This window comes from Corticium candelabrum, chromosome 15, assembly GCF_963422355.1.
Source record: "Corticium candelabrum chromosome 15, ooCorCand1.1, whole genome shotgun sequence".
NCBI lineage: Eukaryota > Metazoa > Porifera > Homoscleromorpha > Homosclerophorida > Plakinidae > Corticium > Corticium candelabrum.
Window position 1 is genome coordinate 6,625,592 of NC_085099.1, and position 18,095 is coordinate 6,643,686.

General features: G+C 41.4%; 2 protein-coding genes across 2 annotated transcripts; both read right to left on the bottom strand.

The window, feature by feature from the left end:
• Positions 1-931: 931 nt before the first annotated feature.
• Positions 932-13,700, bottom strand: LOC134191124 (uncharacterized). Its single transcript, XM_062659698.1, has 5 exons — positions 13,465-13,700; positions 7,123-7,244; positions 6,953-7,045; positions 4,766-4,867; positions 932-2,988 (listed from the first exon to the last, which is right to left on the bottom strand). The coding sequence occupies exons 1-5, from the start codon at positions 13,660-13,662 to the stop codon at positions 2,664-2,666; spliced, it is 840 nt and encodes a 279-aa protein (XP_062515682.1). The 5' UTR covers positions 13,663-13,700; the 3' UTR covers positions 932-2,663.
• Positions 13,701-15,023: 1,323 nt separating this feature from the next.
• Positions 15,024-15,782, bottom strand: LOC134191140 (large ribosomal subunit protein eL28-like). Its single transcript, XM_062659721.1, has 4 exons — positions 15,642-15,782; positions 15,415-15,538; positions 15,235-15,353; positions 15,024-15,180 (listed from the first exon to the last, which is right to left on the bottom strand). Exons 1-4 carry the CDS (start codon positions 15,720-15,722, stop codon positions 15,088-15,090), a joined length of 417 nt encoding a protein of 138 aa, XP_062515705.1. The 5' UTR covers positions 15,723-15,782; the 3' UTR covers positions 15,024-15,087.
• Between the last annotated feature and the right edge of the window lie 2,313 nt (positions 15,783-18,095).

Consider the following 18,095-nt stretch of genomic DNA (forward strand, 5'->3'; position numbering starts at 1 on the left):
CAAAAACAAAGCTTATTGTATAAATATGGCCATAAATGAAAACGTGACTTAATTCTTACCTGAAAAGGGCAATTTTAGTTGTTATAATCCACTGCAGCAAGCAGATATAGCGGTAATGCTTGTAGCACACTGAGAAATCACCCATAAATCAAGAACGAAGCTTACATGTAGAAGTAATATGTTGTCGTTAAAAATCTACTGTATAGAGCAATAATACACACAGTGGCACACACACACACACACACACACACACACACACACACACACACACACACACACACACACACACTATGGGCTTCGGCATCGCAAAAGTTTTCGCAGGAACGCGCTCTATTCTGCAAGTAGTAGCAAATACACAATCAGATGACAAGCTTGCTGGGCTAGCGCATCCTAGCCTCACAGCATCCTCAGCTTGCCAAGGCTGAAGTTAGCATGTATTTCCTCCCCCTGGCCAGGGAACTACCGGAAATACAAGGTTGGAGGGTTCAGTGAGAGGACTTTCACCCCTCCCCCACACATGCGCGCGCGCGCACGCACGCTCGCACACACGCACACACACACACGCGCACGCACACATACGCACACGCACGCGCGCGCGCCTTGGATGACACACACACACACACACACACACACACACACACACACACACACACACACACACACACACACGCACACACACACACGCGCACGCACACATACGCACACGCACGCGCGCGCGCCTTGGATGACACACACACACACACACACACACACACACACACACACACACACACACACACACACACACACACACACACACACACACACACACACACACACACACACACACACACACACACACACACACACACACACACACACACACACACACACACACGCACACGCACGCACGCAAACACACGCACGCGCCCTGGATGCATACACACACACACAGAGGCACAAGAAATAAGCACGTGTTTCTGCAATTGTCTTTACGTCACATTATAATCAAATAATGAAAGCTGCAGAAAAAATATTGGATTTAGCTTTAGAGTGTATAAAAGCGTTAGCAACACGGTTTGACATTGATGCAAAATTATATGACGTTATAACATAACATCTTCTGAAAGTGAAGACGATCAATATGTAAAAAAGATAAGAAACATCTTTTTAACAAAAGAACTAGCAAGTAGCTACTGAATCTATGGCTCTTTACAACAATAACAAGGACATAAGGGTCCTTGAACACAAATTACAAATAAAAACATTAGCACTACTAGACGTATCATAAGTATGTTGTTTTGTCCCCGAGTACTTTGCAGTTGCATTTCTGTGAAATAACTTATGAATTTCTCCATTCAGTTTTAAACACAGCTGGATTTGTCTCCCCTCATCATCTTGTGACTTCTCTGCTATCTTCTCTGCCTGAATCTCCAGTGACCAAATGTGCCATAGCTTACAGGATGGGGCTACACCATTCAGAAGTTCTTTTACTTGTATTTTGTTTCTTCCCTTCTTGTTTGAAAGCTGTCTGCTTGTTTGGCTGGCTGGCTTTATTGAAATGCAAACTCTACATAACATTTCTATCACTAAATTTTAAATACATGGTTCAATCTGCTAGTAGTGAACCCTTGGATGTCTCTGTCATAAATGTTCTCATCTACTTAACCCGGTAACTCGTATAAGTTGCAATTTGTTCATGATGACTTGCGAATTGCAGCACTGGTGAATAAATTGAAAATGTATCCTCCAAAACCTTATAAAAGCTGCCTCATTCCTTCTCCCCTCAATGTCTTGCGAGAGTGTTTCTACTCTTCAGCCCACCATCCAAAATGTTCAAAACTAGTAAACGTTAGAGAAGTAGAAGTTTCAGGAAGATACTGTCCATCATCTCTGCTTGCTTTCATTTCTCTCCTTGCTGCTACATACCTCCTTCCAGTCACTGTGGGCTCTTTAAAGGCTTGAGCCTGAGTCGTAAACAACTAGTTATATCAGGTCGGTTTTTATTCCCAGAGTATCGGTGCTGAGGCTCCTTCTGTCTGCCTGCCTGCCTGTCTGTCTGTGTATTCCACTGGTTTTTGAACACTGGTTTTTGGGGCCCTATGGCTGAAGACTATCTCGATAAGATCTCCAAAATTTCAAAAGATGCAAATGGAAAGCAGCAAAACAGACATTAGAGATAGATGGAGAAAGCAACTGTCTGTAGTTGTACAGTCTTGCAACTCTCGTGTGATTTTCAAAAAGTTGTCGAAGTTGTCTAAGTACAATTTTGATGATTTTCTGTATGATAAAGACATTCAACATTTTGTTCCTTGACTGTTATTGTTATGGATACGTAAAGTTAGCAGTTGTTATTTGTAGAGTTTTAAGAGTTCAAATATAACAGTCTGTCTGTCTGTCTCTGTCTGTCTGTCTGCACATATTTCATTTATAATCCACCAACAAGAGTTGGGTCATTATGGGTACCTACAGTGCCAAAGTCCAAATGCAAGCATTTAATACAGTAGTTTTTTCTATGTTTCCATCCTCCTAGGACTTACGAATAGCAGGGTAAAAATTTAAAAGGTTGGGAGCAAACTTAGCCCACTGCTTTTTACCCAATGACTGGTATCTAATAAGAAACAATTATGACAAACAAGTAGAAGTCTACTAAAGAGTTACAAACAAGTACGAAGTTCGATTGTTTATATTGACTGCAGTAAAGTCATCACTTCTGTCTCAACTGCCCCATACACTTTTGCTCGTTTACAAGCCATTAGTAGCTGTCCACGAGTGACTCTTTTGCCATCCATCCATTTCTGAATGATGCGGTGGAGCCTTTGCCTGTTTTGGTCTAACGTTACATTAATATCATCAACTTCCTTCAGAGGAACTTTAAGTTCAAATGCAAATTTGTGATACTGGTGTCTTCCACAATCGGTGACAATATCAATCAGTTTGTCCGTTGGTGTTAAAAACTCTTTCTCATAGCTTTCACTTGGAAATCCCACAAGACTTTGGTTGTTTGATCTGAAGAACAGGCAATTATCAAACTACAGTCTTATCAATTATCAAACTAAAGTCTCTAAAGAAATACAGCTATAGCAGGAATCTCTAGTGAAATGTTACTTGTCTCTGCAACATGTCAAAAACAATTGTACATCTTTTCTCCTAGTTCATTACATGTCATTTCCAGCAGAATCACCTTGTACCGATAATGCAATATTGGCAAAGCTGTGTTTAAATTAATTGTTGAATTAGCAAACATCATTGTGGAAGAAAGAAAGACTTGCCTGAATGATGCATGAGGGAAGCATAAATTACTGAGACTACTGCAGTAACAAGGCAAACAAACATTTAAACCTAGGCCGTGTTTCCACTAGCTGCGCCTAAAACTAGTTTAGCTTAAACGCATTTATATACAGAAAACTAAACCAGTTCAAGAAAGTGACAGTTTCCACTAGGAACTTGTATCCGGGATGTACAAGATAAACCGTCTAGGAACGCCGTAGTATTCATCGAGTGAGGCTTGTTTGAAGTATCGGTCTGCTCTGTCGCTGAGTCAGAGCAACTACTGGTTGTCACTGATTCAGCATATACTACTATGAATTTGCTATGACCAAGTACACTGTCCTCTCTCCTTCCACCTCTCCTCTCTCTGTCCCCCCTCTCCTCTCTCTGTCCCCCTCTCCTGTCTCAGCCCCCTCTCCTCTCTCTGTCCCCCCTCTCTCTCAACAACCCTTACATCTTTCAAGGCAATCCTACACCACCAAAATTGTCAATATCATCAAAACGGCGTTGTCAGAAGCCACTTTGCTAAACCTACTACAAACTAGGTTTAGGAAAAGTGGTATGAATTTAGAATATAACTGGTTTAGTGCAGGTGAAAACAGGTCAATCTTTGACCACTTGTGAAACCAGTTTAAGCACTAACGGAAACATGGTCCCAACCTATCTGTCACAATAACAAGTTCAACACTCAGTTTACCTAATCACCCACATTTCTGAAGACAAATGCAACTGTGACCAACATGGCAAAAGTACACAACATAATCACAACTCACATATGCACAAAATATAAACAACATGGAAGGCACTCTGGAAGTCGGTTACATGCAACTACAAGCTGTCAAGTCCGTGTTTGTACACAAACACAATAGCTATAAAGAGTTGAGTTATAGCAACACTGATTTTAGCCTGTGTCTCCACTAGTGGCTGAACAAGTTGTTTAAGCCTAAACAAATTTACAAATTGGGCATGTCCCCACAAGTGTTAAACTTGTTTAACCTAAACCTTATCAGCTTTCGCTAAAGCTAAACCTGGTTGAGAGGTAGTTTAGCTCAAGTAAACAGGTCAAACTATCATGTGATGGTAACGCATGCCAGTTTGAGTAAAGATGGATCCTTGGCCATTTCACTTCATTTTGCTCTGTTTTTATTCGACAATTGTAGCACTGCACTCCAACGCACTCTCAGACACTGTCACCCATGAGTTTTCCATAATACAAGGTCCACAAGTCCCCGAGACAAGAGTGTACGGGAAGTCCCAGCCTCACCAAGCATAGGTGGAGATGATTCTTTTCTAAACATGTTAGCATGTTAGTTCTAACATGTTTTATGTTAAGATTGGAGAAAGTGGAGACGTGCCCCTAGTTCTAGCCTTTAAGTGCATGGACACTTGAAAATTTACTAAAATTGCATACGTACTTACTCAAGAAAACCTTACTGCATGAAGCCATGAAGTATGCACACAGATCTACTCATTCATAATTTGAATTGTCTTGATTACAGTTGTTAAAGTCATATACCTTGATTGACTGCCAGATGGGTTCGGCATTTGTTGAAAGTCAGTGTTGCTACATGGTGTTCCATTAGCTGTTCCACTGTGTGGCAGCACTACTTGATTGTTTCTGCACATTGCAAAACAAAAGAGAAAATACTCATTTGTTACAAAATAGTATATTGAAGTTTGGTAGACATTGGATATAATGACTTACTTCTCTTGAAAACACTTGATGATGGAATTAATTAAATCTAAAATGTTACTAATCTTAACTTTTCTGTGAAGCAGCAGACGTCACTGTTGTTATGTCATCTTCCCAATACATTTATAATTTTAATTTTGTATACAGGATTTTATTCTATAAGGAAATCTGACACCTAACAGGAATGTGTGAATATGTTGCTGGCAAGAGTGTGCTTATTTTGCAGGTGTCACTGTGATGTATAAAGTATTCATGTGATACACCTCTGAGTCTACACACCACACTGTTAACTATGTCTCAACAAATCAGTACAGTACTGTACCTGTAATCTTAGGCTCTCACGTGCATGGAAATCTAAAGTGTCATATCTTCAAAGTCCCTAACCCAAAAGTTAATCAAAGCAATCTTAGTTCGTTCTAGTACAGTAGGGCAAACAAGCCATTAGTAACTCAAAGTCCTTTCCAATGTTTCATTTACTCTACAGCTGGAACCATTCTGACAGTAAGCAGTAACTAAGCACTACAGTATTCATATGAATCATTGTTACAACGTACACATGCATGCACGCAAATGCATGAAAAAACTTTGCTCCAAACATGAGAATGTATCTCAGTTTCCTAAGCCGGAGAGCAAACTTTAGAGATTGCTTAAGTTGTTTAATTAAGTTAGGTTGAAATTAATTGTACGGTATTTAGGTCACGAGTTGCATAATAGACAGAGAGAGAGAGAGAGAGAAAGACAGAAGACAGACAGCCAGACACACAGCCAGACATACAGACACCGAATATCATATTCTTCGATACACACTTACATGATCTAGTCGCAAGACGGTAACAGTTCTAGAATTTCTAAATCAATGATCAACAATGCTGAATGTTTCTGTCATATATAAGAAGTCCTCTAGGTCATGAGTCAACTTAGACACTGTTCTGCTGATCACTCTTGCATTGTATCTCTGTATACACACTGATATCTAACGTCTCCACCTGTCCCAGAACTTCAATGTTTCTACCCATCAAATCTAGACTTTTTTGATACCTGGTCTAAATATTCCTCTGCCAAAGGTCCCCAGAAACTACTGTAGTGTTCAAAAACAAGAAGCACACATTGATCTTGATACATTTAGTAATAACTGATTATATTTCTTGTGTTTTTGACTGCATATCCTGATTCTACCGCAGCACATTTTATTGTGTCATGGCACAGAGTACTCAAAGGATGTGTAGTTGTTGGAACTGTCAAATGCTACAATGTCTGGTCGGTTTTCAGAATTTGTGTACCTGTTCCTAGGTTCAATTTGGGTTGCAATTTGTACCTCCTTCAGACATTTGCTCCATGTAGAGACCAAACAATTATGTTGCCACACTGGAGCCCCTCCAATCTTGCAAGTTAGTAAATGATAGCCGAGAGGATTCAGAAAGGCACCGTAATTGCATTGAGCCACACAGTTGCTAAAAGGGAGAGGATGACCTAGTTTCAAACATGATACAGACAGACAGACAGACAGGCAGACAGGCAGACAGACAGTCAGATACTTATACAACTAATACTTATTGATATTGAAGGTTCAATGACAATAGTATAGACAGACAAGACAGACAAGACAGACAGACAGACAAGACAGAACTTAAGTACTTACTATTTTGCTGAAATGTAATATAGTCTTGTGTTCGAAAATATATGATGATAGACAAACAGACAGACAGATAGATACTTAGCTAACAACAAATAGTTATTAATATTGGTGGTTCAATAACTGTTGTAGCATTTGCAGATGGATCTGCACTGTGACTTCTAACTAGTTTTCCAGTGCCTCACCACTTGTTTGGTGAGATGGCTGTGGTGCCCTCTAATGATCAACAAAGTCTGTTCAGTATGACACTGTATTCGAATAGCCTTTCCAGCCATAGGATGGTCTCCCAAGGTCAGCAGTCTGTAACTTACAAATCTACACATGTTTTGCACTGGGCTTCCCTTGCGGTCAAGTTTAAATACTCTACTATAACTTACTGATGTTGTGGACCTTGTCCCTCTCTTACAGTTATTGTATCAAAAAACTGATGACGTACATCATCTTCCGTACTCAAGTTATTGAAGTCGTCACTACAAGACAGAGTACCATCTCTATGTTACCACCATAATCAAATGCAGTGCAATAAAATACATCTCCTGGCACCTACCAGCTCCATGAGAGATATTCAAACCGCAAGTGCACTTCTTCATCTGCATCGCGACAAACCTCCAGTTTCAATATGTATTCCTTTGCCTCTGCTATGTCATCCATCCCATAATCATAACCATTCTATATCAACGCTACTATTTAACAAGTATAAACATGACTAGCTGAGTAGACTGCATTACTTATTTACAACCACATCTAAAGCCAAAGATACAGTCAGCAAAAAGCTAAATGAGCAAACAAATAGAAAAGCAAAAGTAAACGCATCACCAATGGCAGCAACATACTGCATTCAATAAGATCATAGGGGGAAAAAGCTGGGCACTATACGTGAACCTCCGTCAAGTGTCACCTCAAATGAAAGCTATGAAGCAATACTCATTGGAGTAGTTTTCTGGAGTAGAGTTGAGTTGAAATAGATTCGTAGCTTCTAACATTTGCTATTCTAGTACAGGATTCGGTCAGACTTCCAATTTCTCAAACATTATAGCTATAGATTCTGCATGTCTTTGTCTATTGCTTTTACAGTCTAAATTGTGTATCTAAACATATTGTATCAATTTACGTACAATATCTATGGTATCCGTAGTTGGTGACTCATATTAGCAACAAAGTCCTGTACGGACCACACACATTCCACTTCATGCTTGTGCATACTACTGCAGCACGATTGGATGCTCATAGATTTCTAGGTAGCATTACTTGAAATACAACTTTTCTGTTGTTTCTGATCAAAATTGATGTCATTCTGGCTAAATTTCTCTCATGCCAAACACTGCTTAGTGATTGGCTGTCCACCTTTGTCTTTGCTGCCATGACCATAATTGGTCACTCGCTTGCATACCATGCATTCCTAAAGTGTGACACCCATATATTGGTATAGATAGCCAGCCATAAAATTTAGTGGAAACTGAACCCTATAAGTGCACTGTACTCGCAAGTCACGTGACTTTTTCGAATTCCTGTTCCTACGTGTATGACACGTAGCTTTCAATAATTTCCTACCTATGACTCGTAACTTTCATAAATCATGGTAAGACAACTTGGATTGTAATTGCCACAATTATGCAAAGAAAGCAACAAGTGTTACATCACACAGAACTTGTATAAAATAAAATTACACACACACACACACACACACACACACACACACACACACACACACACACTGACATACACACACACACACACACACACACACACACACACACACACACACACACACACACACACACAAGGATTTCTTCCCTGCCGTGGAGTAGCATGTAACTGTCAACAGATTGAACTGGTGCAATTCCGACATGCGCATATACAATATTCCCCAAATAATTCCCCACCTGATTAATTCCCTCTCTCCAACAATTCCCCACCTACAGAGCAGTGCCCAAAAATGATTCCCTCTCCTGAATAATTCCCCGTTCTATTAGATCTCTGCCATACTGATATGGGTCTTGTGTTAATGATACATACACAGAAGTCAAATTCCACTAAAGATGTGCTATTTTTATTACATCATCGCAACCCATGTGGCTGATCTATGAAGCCGCAGGACTGTTCTAGCCTCAATGCTAAGCCATCTTCGCCTAGGGTTCACATGACCGGAAACAAAGTTGCCACATCTAGAGCTGTCAAAAAACAAAATCATAAGAAATAATTCCCTCTCTCAAATGATTCCCCATTAAAAAGCACCTGAAAAATAAATAATTGTTGGTACCTCTCATAGTCAAAAATTGATGGACACCCATCAACAGTGTTTGTTGTGCTATCACTCACGACGGACTGAATTAACAGTTCTATTCTTGACTTGAAAACTATGACCACAATGCGCAAACAAAGACATCCCTGTTAGCCTTATTTAAAGTCACGGATAACGTTACTTGTTTTACGTTGTAGGCATTTATCTACAATTCTTTGTTGTTGTTCCCTCTCTAATATTCAACAGCGTTCCTACATATTGACTTCCAGAGAATACAGTTGTAGGTCACTGGTGGTTTTACCTGGCCAGTTTCTTGGATTGATTCTACAACTCTTTGAGTTACTTCTGAAGAAGTCCTTGAATCGTTTCTTTGGTTACAGAGAAGATACTTGCCCAACCTCAATTGAGAATTAAAGTTTATCTAGAAGTCTAGTTTCTTGTATGCGGATACCAAGGCAACATTCCATGTTTCTGTATGATATCACAAGAGTTCTATGTATATCTTTCCTTGGCTTTCGATTGCATAACGGGTGAAGTACTACAAGCAGTATCCAAGTTGAATGAAATAGGGTAGACTATGTTTATAGACGAGTTTTGCCCCTCCCATTTGGAGTATATGGCTTAGCAACCGTCTCTCTTGAAAGACGATACCCTACTGCTCCTGTTTTTCAAGACTACTTCTTTGAGACTCCAAAAATAATTTAGAATTTTTTTACGAATCCTAATTTTTTCTAGGTGTTCATGTGTAATATTAGGCATTCTTTGATTTAATTATTTGATTAACACTAACACTGTCACAAAAGATTCTACTACAGTCATGTGTCACTTATCCGACCCCCTTGGGACCAGACCCCTGTTGGATAAGTGAATATGTTGGATTAAATAACTGAAGCTGTTACGTACTCAACTATTGTTCATATTATACAGCATTTTTCCACATTAGGTATACTGAATGTAGATGTGAATTTAAAAAAAACCAAATGTCTTATTGTTCTAGAGATAAAAATTACACTTTAATGATTGATTGTGAATTTATACAATATGTAAGATGTTGTCTGTCATTCATCTGTCATATCATATACCTGTCATATCATCTGTCATATCATCACCACATGGAAAGATTGACCTGTCAGATAGCTTGACTGTCTGATATCCGACCTGTGGATAAGTGAAGGTGGGATAAGTGACACGCAACAATGACTCTCCACAGAATCGGTATATCATACAGGAAGTGGTAAGGGCATTTCGGTTTGAAACTGAAAGCGGTAGTTGAGAAGTCGCTCCTTTTTCGTTGAGTTGGCATCTTCAGCTGCACACTTTCTAGTGACCATTTTTGATGGTGTTTCAAACAACTGACAATTTTTGAGACCCAAACATTATTTTTTGCTAGCCTATTATTTTTCAAAGGCAAAATTTTTGAAAAGATTATTACTCGAAAAACATTAGGAGCAGTAGGATGTATTGCGCATTAGTCCAGTTGATATACGTTCATTCATAATTTGCAAGCACAAGATTGACTGTAGAGTCTTATTCTGGAACCAGAAATTTTCCCCCACCGTTCACATTGGAAGCTACTGGATGTGGAATTGACATTCTTCCTGTGATAGTTAGGTGTTTACATAGTAGAGATGTTCCACTTTTTGTCAATATGATTGGCACCACTCGTCAACAATTTCTGCCAACAAATCCTGTCTGCAGCCAAAGTTTCAGTACCATTTCACCAATTTCAGCTAAGAGCCGTAAGAAACGGCACAAGACTTGGGAACAGCTACGCACAACATATACTTCCGGTCTATTGGCTATGTTAGTGGGAATGTGGCTGGCTAGGTCTTGTGGCACGCCTCCTGAGCACTACTTCCTTTATGTCATTTTTGTTGTAAGTGGCAATCACACACAATGGATCGGACAAACAGCCAGTCAGATGGGCAAAACATTCATGAAAGAGTTGTTTACCAAAACAGTCAGCGTAATTCATGTTTGTGATCGCCAGGTCTTGTCGGAAACAAAACAACACAACTTACAACTGCTAATGCAAAATAAATCGCTTTTTGGTTTGTAGTAGATAGATATATACATAGGTTAATTCGGGGTACCTTCGGATGACTTTTAATTCCCCATATATTATTCTGTAAGTTCAATGTGTGCTGACTAGAAACTACTACCAGTGCATTCTCTCCTACTGCCGTACCATTGCAGATGCCGACAGTTCTTGAGCAACGAAGGTTGTTGAGATGGAAAACAGAAATGGGTAACGAACGGTCCTGATCAACATACAATCAAACCGACTTTGGAAGTAGGCGTAGTTACCTGTTAAAACAGTGTCAGTGAATAGATGGGTTGTAACAGTCAAAACAGCTCTTTACACAATAGCATTATGCACACTATGTGACAATACATCAATAACAGATCGACTAATACACGTGTACAAACGAGGTGGTAATCAACCATTTAATTTTTTTCTGCAATGACTGCGAATTGTCTTGACAAAGTTAGTTGTGTGTGAAATATATCTTAATCAAAAGTGGGAATAAGTGGAGGCTATTTGGAGAAAGTGAACAGTTGGCTGAGATTCTAGCTGCTGTCATTAAAAAATCTGTTTATGAGGGGCGATGGGCTACTGCAAGCCATTTCACACATCATGGAAGACATATGAATCAATTACGAGCTGTCTTTACACATAACTGTTGAACAAGCCTTTGCTAGAAGCTGTGTACGTCATTACAGAACTCTAATTGGCTGCCATTTTAGTGGTAGCAACTTGCTGGTAGGCTGACTTAGATCACTTCCGAACTCGGTTTGGCCGTATGTTGATCTATGGGTGACGGGGTCTAGAACTTTGAGGTTATTTATGCCCCTGGTATTATGTACGTCTGACTGTTGTTCTATTATGGCCATATCGTTATGCATTCAATTTAATTAAGTTCATACATTATACAAAAGCCCTATTCGTAAGCAATGCTAGATGGTCATAAACTTCTGTAATCCTGTGATCCAGCCAGTCCTAAGATTTTCTGAAACGTATATACGTGTACTTGGCAGATGAATTGGTAAACGGTTGAACCGAAAGATACCTGACTCTGACTCTTGAATCAAATGTACTTTAATTAATTAATGGCTTCTATAGCTACTCCGAGCAACCATGCAATATCTAAATTTTGATAATATCCTATACGATAATACGCCAACCCACGCTTCCGTCTGTCTGGATGGATGTCTGGACGTCTGTAACATGCCGATCAACACGACGCCGGTCTCGGATCGTCGCGAAATGCTGCGGCCTGGTCGAGTTTGGCCGTCGGAGATGAACGGTCAAGTCGGATTTCTCCCAGACTGCCTCTAACGGCCAGAAACAAGACTTTGGCGGCCTGAAACGAGATGCGCTGGAGTTTGTTTGTTCAATTAACCGAGTATGCGGATGTGACGTGTGCTTGCCAGCCACCCTCTAATTCCCACAGCGCCAACCCACGCTTCCGTCTGTCTGTCTGGATGGATGGATGTCTGCAACGCACCGATCCACACAACGCCGCTCTCAGATCGTCATGAAACGCGACAGCCCAGTCGAGTTCGACCGTCAGAGATGAACGGTCAAGTCGGATTTTGCTGGGACTACCTCCGACGGCCAAAAACAAGACTTTCGCGGCCTGAAATGAGATGCGCCGGAGTTTGTTTGTTCAAAATTAGTTGAGTATGCGGATGTGACGTGTGCTCGCCAGCCACTGTATGCCATCCTCTGGTCTAAAGTAAAGTGCACGATGCGCCCACTGCCGTCAGAGGTTTTGAGCCGGCTCACCGGGCTGAGTGTTCGTGCGTGCATCTGTCTGTACATATCTGTGGGAAGAATCTGAGATGGGGAATGCGTAGAGTCCAAACTGCACTGTCTGGAGTGTGTAAGATGCATAAAGTAATAGGATGCGTGTATTGTAAATACACAAAGATAAATTGCTATTGACCATAGGGTGGGGCGATGTGACGTGAGCTCGCCAGTCATGCCATCCTCTAATAGTATACTAGAGTGCAAGCTGCACCTGCTGCAGTCAGAGTTTAACTAAAGCAATAGCACACGTGTATTGTACGTTCTAATGCGCGTTGCAGCCGAGTACAATGAAAACTTGCCAAATAAGTGTGTGTGCATGTGTGTGTAGATTTTGTCTCTAGAGTAACTCGTGGACCCGCCCTACAGTGAGATGGCGGCTACTCTACTTGCCAAATAATGGACGACTGGCAAAAGTTAATTTCTACATTTTCTTTGCTTATAGGTAACTACTATCTAGGTGTTAGCGCAATTCCTACCATCCATAGAGCAGGTGAGGGCTAGTAAAAATATATTATGTAACGCTTACTACAACACAAAAATGTATTGATATTAATGATATTGTAGGCGTGGCTAAATTTGATCCCACATCTATTCCTGCAAACTAGTGCATTTCTTTTGCCTAATCCAGCTAATCCAGATTAGACGGATTACCTAATCCAGCTCATCCAACTAATCTAGCCGATACGCGGATTAGACGGATTAGCTAATCCATCTAATCTGGATAGCTGGATTAGGTAAAAGAAATGCACCCCTAGATGTCTGTGCAGACCCTTTACTCGTAGTCAGCGTTGCTACTTACGTTTCCTAGTATTACTCAGTATCTAAGAGCTCACTTTATCTTTGAAAAGTTTCACTGCCGTACGACATGGTTTGGCTCTCAATGGTTGAAGCACATGACGAAGTCCACGTTGTCCTATCAGCAAATCCTTGTGCGTTTCTTCCACAGTGGCGTTCAGTCGAATCTGGCGTACTGTAGAGAATTCCGTGCCGTCCTTCTTCAAGCAAACTTGGTAGGTCGCTGCGCCAGTCATTACGATTAAATGAGGGGCTCTGGAGACTCCTGGAACACTCGGAGAACTGCGCAGCTTTAGTACGCAGCGTAGTGCGCAGCCGAAATAGCGAGGTCCGGTGATCGAGGGAATTCGTAGGGATGAGTGCTTCGTAAACTGTTAGAACACGATCGACGACATCGTCCACAGCTTCTAAGGCCTCACAAAACGCCAATTCTCTCGAATGTTGCCGGACGGAAAAAATTGCACGAAAAGGTCAGTCTGTAGACAGTCTGAAAGTAGCACGACAGTTCCACTGTTCTTGGAGCGACGGAAACAACAGAGTCTGCGAGAGACCATTTTCGGGAAAGCGATTGCGTCAGTAACTTCGAGGATATAGACCGCTTCACTTGGCGGACGAAATTCTTGAAACAGCCCCGTCAGTTTCTAAGTTTTTAAACGTTCTTAATTAACGTACATCTGTCGGGTAACCCGGTTTCCTCAGAGATAGCGCCCAGATACCCAACCTGGTTAATATGGATTCCCATTAGCGAGCGAAGGCGCAGCCAGCTCCTAACGCATCTTTGGAATGCTCGGTTTTGCACGTGAGGGGGCGAGAAGGGCGGGTGAGAGCTAAGAGGGCGGAGAGAAAATTTGTTTTTTCAAATTTGTATGTTACATCTTGTGTTAAAATTTTTTAAAAAACAACTCAGATATCTGTCAATTTGTTTTCTCTTCATCCTCTCACCCGCCCTTCCCGCTCGAAAAAGGGGAGGAGCTGGCTGCGAGACTACTTGTACACTGTACCGTGTTGTTACGGAGATTTAGTAGTGCACCCGCTGACGATCGCGAGTAGCTTGAGAGCAGTCTGGGACGGCGAGCAAAGCACGAGGGCGGGGTAAGGATCTGGCTACGCGAGACTACGTTTCAAGAGAGCAATTAACTCAATGGGTTCTACTAAGAATAGAGACGTTGCCTTCTAGATAGTAGGCATGTCTGAGGTCTAACACAGCATACTCTTTCTAACAAACATGCTCCAAAGTCCACTTTGTCTTGCAAAGATTGAAAAGAAAGACTTCTCTGAGAAAATTGACGAAAGCTTGTGCTTTGATCAAAAACAAAAAATTAGATTGCAGTGAATTTTTCTGGAGCCAGAATTCCGCAACGGGACAACACTAATATCTAATTACTAACACAAATAGATACAAAACATCATCAAAAACAAACCATGCCTACTAGAAATGTAAAAACAAGAAAGTACCCAAGAGCAGAGCCATCGTGCCTCGGATTACTGTTATAGAGGTTTAGCAGATACACGTACACGTCTACATGCACCAAACCCATGCATTTGGAGTTCAATGATGCTATTGCACATGCAAATAGTGGATACTGTACATAGTGACTCTCTTGTTCCATACTTTATTTTCAGGCTAGAACCTAACACAGACAGAATCAAGCTGCAACAGTCTACTGAGCACGCTTCTTCCTCGATCGGCGTTTCTGAACTCCAGAAGTAGGTCTCTGACTTCGGTAGATAGCACAAGTTCGTCGTACGGCGGCCTACACACAAGAACAAAGTTAAAAAAAGTAGACTTAGCAAAAAAACAACTCTACATCAGTCAAGTCTGCTCTATAGCAGCGAACGATTCCCTGCTGCTTGAGCGTACGAATAGCACGTCTAGACCCTCGTAACAAAGGATACGAATAAGCACTGACGACTGGGCGGTGGTGACCTTCAACAGAAAGACCTACTCTCGAACAAATTTCCAGTACTAAATACTCTGTTGAACTTACGGCGTCTATTTTTGACAGACACAATAGCTCCTTTGCCAGCTGGATCTGGACGAATATCGATAGCTTGCTTGTTGACTAGTCCGTTGTATTTGTAGCTGTTCTTACCCATCAAATTAAATGGTTCCTATTATAAAACGTCACTTGAACAACGTCTGGCTAAGTAGAGCTACACGCCAACATAACAACAGGCAGAAGAGGTAACACACAATCGACAAAGGGGGCCTCACCTTTGTAAAAGTAGCAGTTTTGGACTTCAAGAGATAGCTAGAGCTTTTACGTATAACCAGCCACTGTAAATCCCTTGACATTTTGACTACCAAACGCGTGAGAGTTCGATGGCGACTGCACGTGTCCCGATTGACCTCGGATTCCTAAATGACAGTCGCGAAGCACCACTAGAGTCTAATATCAATTATCGGACACGCCCCAATATATAGATAGATAGATAGATAGATGTTTTCTTTATCCAGGGAAAACCTTCAGTATAGCCCTGATCTTCCAGGTACCCTGCATTAAATTTGTTACGAAAACTAAACTATAAAAAACACTACGAAGTCTCTGTCTAGACAGACGAAAAAAGTCTCCTGTCATTGATCTTAATGATGCTGGGAGAGAATTCCATAGCTGTTGGGATCTATGACTAGGAGATCGTTTCAGAGCTTCTGTTCGAGGTCTGCTGACAAAAAATCTCATATTAGCTAAACAACCTTGTCGGACAATATCGGACACTGGTACGAAAACCAGACGAAGATTTCTTGTATCTAAGGCATGAATGTAGAGATTAGTCACACGGTAACACGATGTGCTAGATTCAGCTTGATCACTTGGCGTATTGCTGTTCACGGTGACAAAATAGAACTTCCGCTGCTTTCCCTGTATATCGGACACGCCCATCAAATATCGGACAGCTGCCGGTTTTTGCTTTCGACCGTACCACAGTTCACTGTCTGCACCTTGAAATAATAGGTACATGTCTCTTCTACTCGCAGTGATAACAACAGATCGGCAGCTTTTCACGTCAATGCTCTTCAGGAAGCTGGAGAAGAGGGGCGGGTCTTGTTCTCTAATAGCGGACACCCGAGTTTGCTTGATGTAAGTGCAATATAAGCGAGAACCGTGAAGAATTGTGTTAGTGTTGACTGCAGACGTCTACTAAATGCCCACCGAGCACGGAAAGTCTTTGACTCGTCTCCGTATCAAACAAAGAAGTATTTAGAGAGAAAAGTAGATCTTGAAATGACTCCTATGATGCATGTATGGTCAATATAGACGCGGAATAGACAACTACGATCGCAAAAAGCCGTGTGTTCTAGATGTCAAGGCGACGTGTGTATGACGGTACGGTAAGGCGACGTGTGTATGACGGTACGGTAGGGTCTGGCTGCGCGAGGCTATCTACCGCCGACGTCCTCTAGATTCATTTGTTCGCGAACGATGGCGATGTTCAGGACGTGCTAGATGAGGGAGGGCTATAATGTTCTCAGTTTATCACCTGTAGATTCATTCATTTGTTTGTGGACGGCCACATCTAGCTAATTCTTTCGATACAGAGACGAGTCAAAGGCTCTTGATTCTCGTTGTGCATTTACAAAACGTCTGCAGTCAGTATTAACACAATTCATCGCGGTTCTCGCCTATTTGCACTCGCATCAAGCAAACTCGGGTGTCCGCTATTAGAGAACAAGACCCGCCCCTCTTCTTCAGCTTCCTGAGGAGCAACGTGCAAAGCTGCCGATCTGTTATTATCACTGCGAGTAGAAGAGACATGTACCTATTATTTCAAGGTGCAGACAGTGAACTGTAGTACCGTCAAAAGCAAAAACCGGCGGCTGTCCGATATTTGATGGGCGTGTCCGATATACGGGAAAAGCAGCGGAAGTTCTATTTTGTCACCGTGAACAGCAATGCGCCAAGTGATCAAGCTGGATCTAGCACATCATGTTACCGTGTGACTACTCTCTACATTCATGCCTTAGATACAAGAAATCTTCGTCTAGTTTCCATATGCCAGTGTCCGATGTTGGGAAGTGTCCGATAATTGATATTAGGCTCTACTACATGAACACAACAAGGTAACATACAAGCATACCAACAAAGACTACACAAACAAGCCAAGAACAGAACACAAATAAAATAAAAATCAACACAGAAACTTCAATTCGTTAAACTAGATACAGCAAACAGACTTCCAACAGGATACCTCGATGTATCACACAGTCTGCCCTAAATCGTCTCTAGATGTCCTACGTGCGAGCCCTCTAACAAAAGGATTTGACGATTCCAAAGCCCTTTTCATACGAGACCTGGGACCGGTACCTTACCTCTTGACTTTCACTGATGCTAGCTCCCAGCCGATCTCTACCGAATCTTTTTGTCTCAGTCCAATACCTCTCTCCTGATACATAGACATTTTCTCTGTATTCTGTAAGTGGCTTCCATATGATAAAATTGGGAAAAGTTGTATGTCCACCAGTTTCTTCCACACATTGTCAAAACATGTTCCGTCCATGAGAGCAACTAATGAGTTGACAGCCCCCAAAAATTCCGTTTTCTACTCTCCACAGCCGCGACATCAGAGTAAAACAGCTAGGAATTGCATTGGTTACACCACCCGCGTAGCGTGGTCCTCAATTTTGGGAGGCTAAAAATTAGGCTACAAACCACGCCTATTTTTCTTCCAA

What these genes read in the sequence shown, in the direction of transcription:
- LOC134191124 (XM_062659698.1), bottom strand. Translation starts at nt 13,662, where the DNA reads ATGACTGGCGCAGCGACCTACCAAGTTTGCTTGAAGAAGGACGGCACG. An exon ending in GAATATCTCTCATGGAGCTG is followed by an intron (nt 7,046 to 7,122) that starts GTAGGTGCCAGG and finishes TCTGTCTTGTAG; the next exon opens with TGACGACTTCAATAACTTGA. An exon ending in GGACAAGGTCCACAACATCA is followed by an intron (nt 4,868 to 6,952) that starts GTAAGTTATAGT and finishes TGCAATGTGCAG; the next exon opens with AAACAATCAAGTAGTGCTGC.
- LOC134191140 (XM_062659721.1), bottom strand. Translation starts at nt 15,722, where the DNA reads ATGTCAAGGGATTTACAGTGGCTGGTTATACGTAAAAGCTCTAGCTAT. An exon ending in AAACTGCTACTTTTACAAAG is followed by an intron (nt 15,539 to 15,641) that starts GTGAGGCCCCCT and finishes GTTTTATAATAG; the next exon opens with GAACCATTTAATTTGATGGG. An exon ending in ATAGAGCAGACTTGACTGAT is followed by an intron (nt 15,181 to 15,234) that starts GTAGAGTTGTTT and finishes TCTTGTGTGTAG; the next exon opens with GCCGCCGTACGACGAACTTG.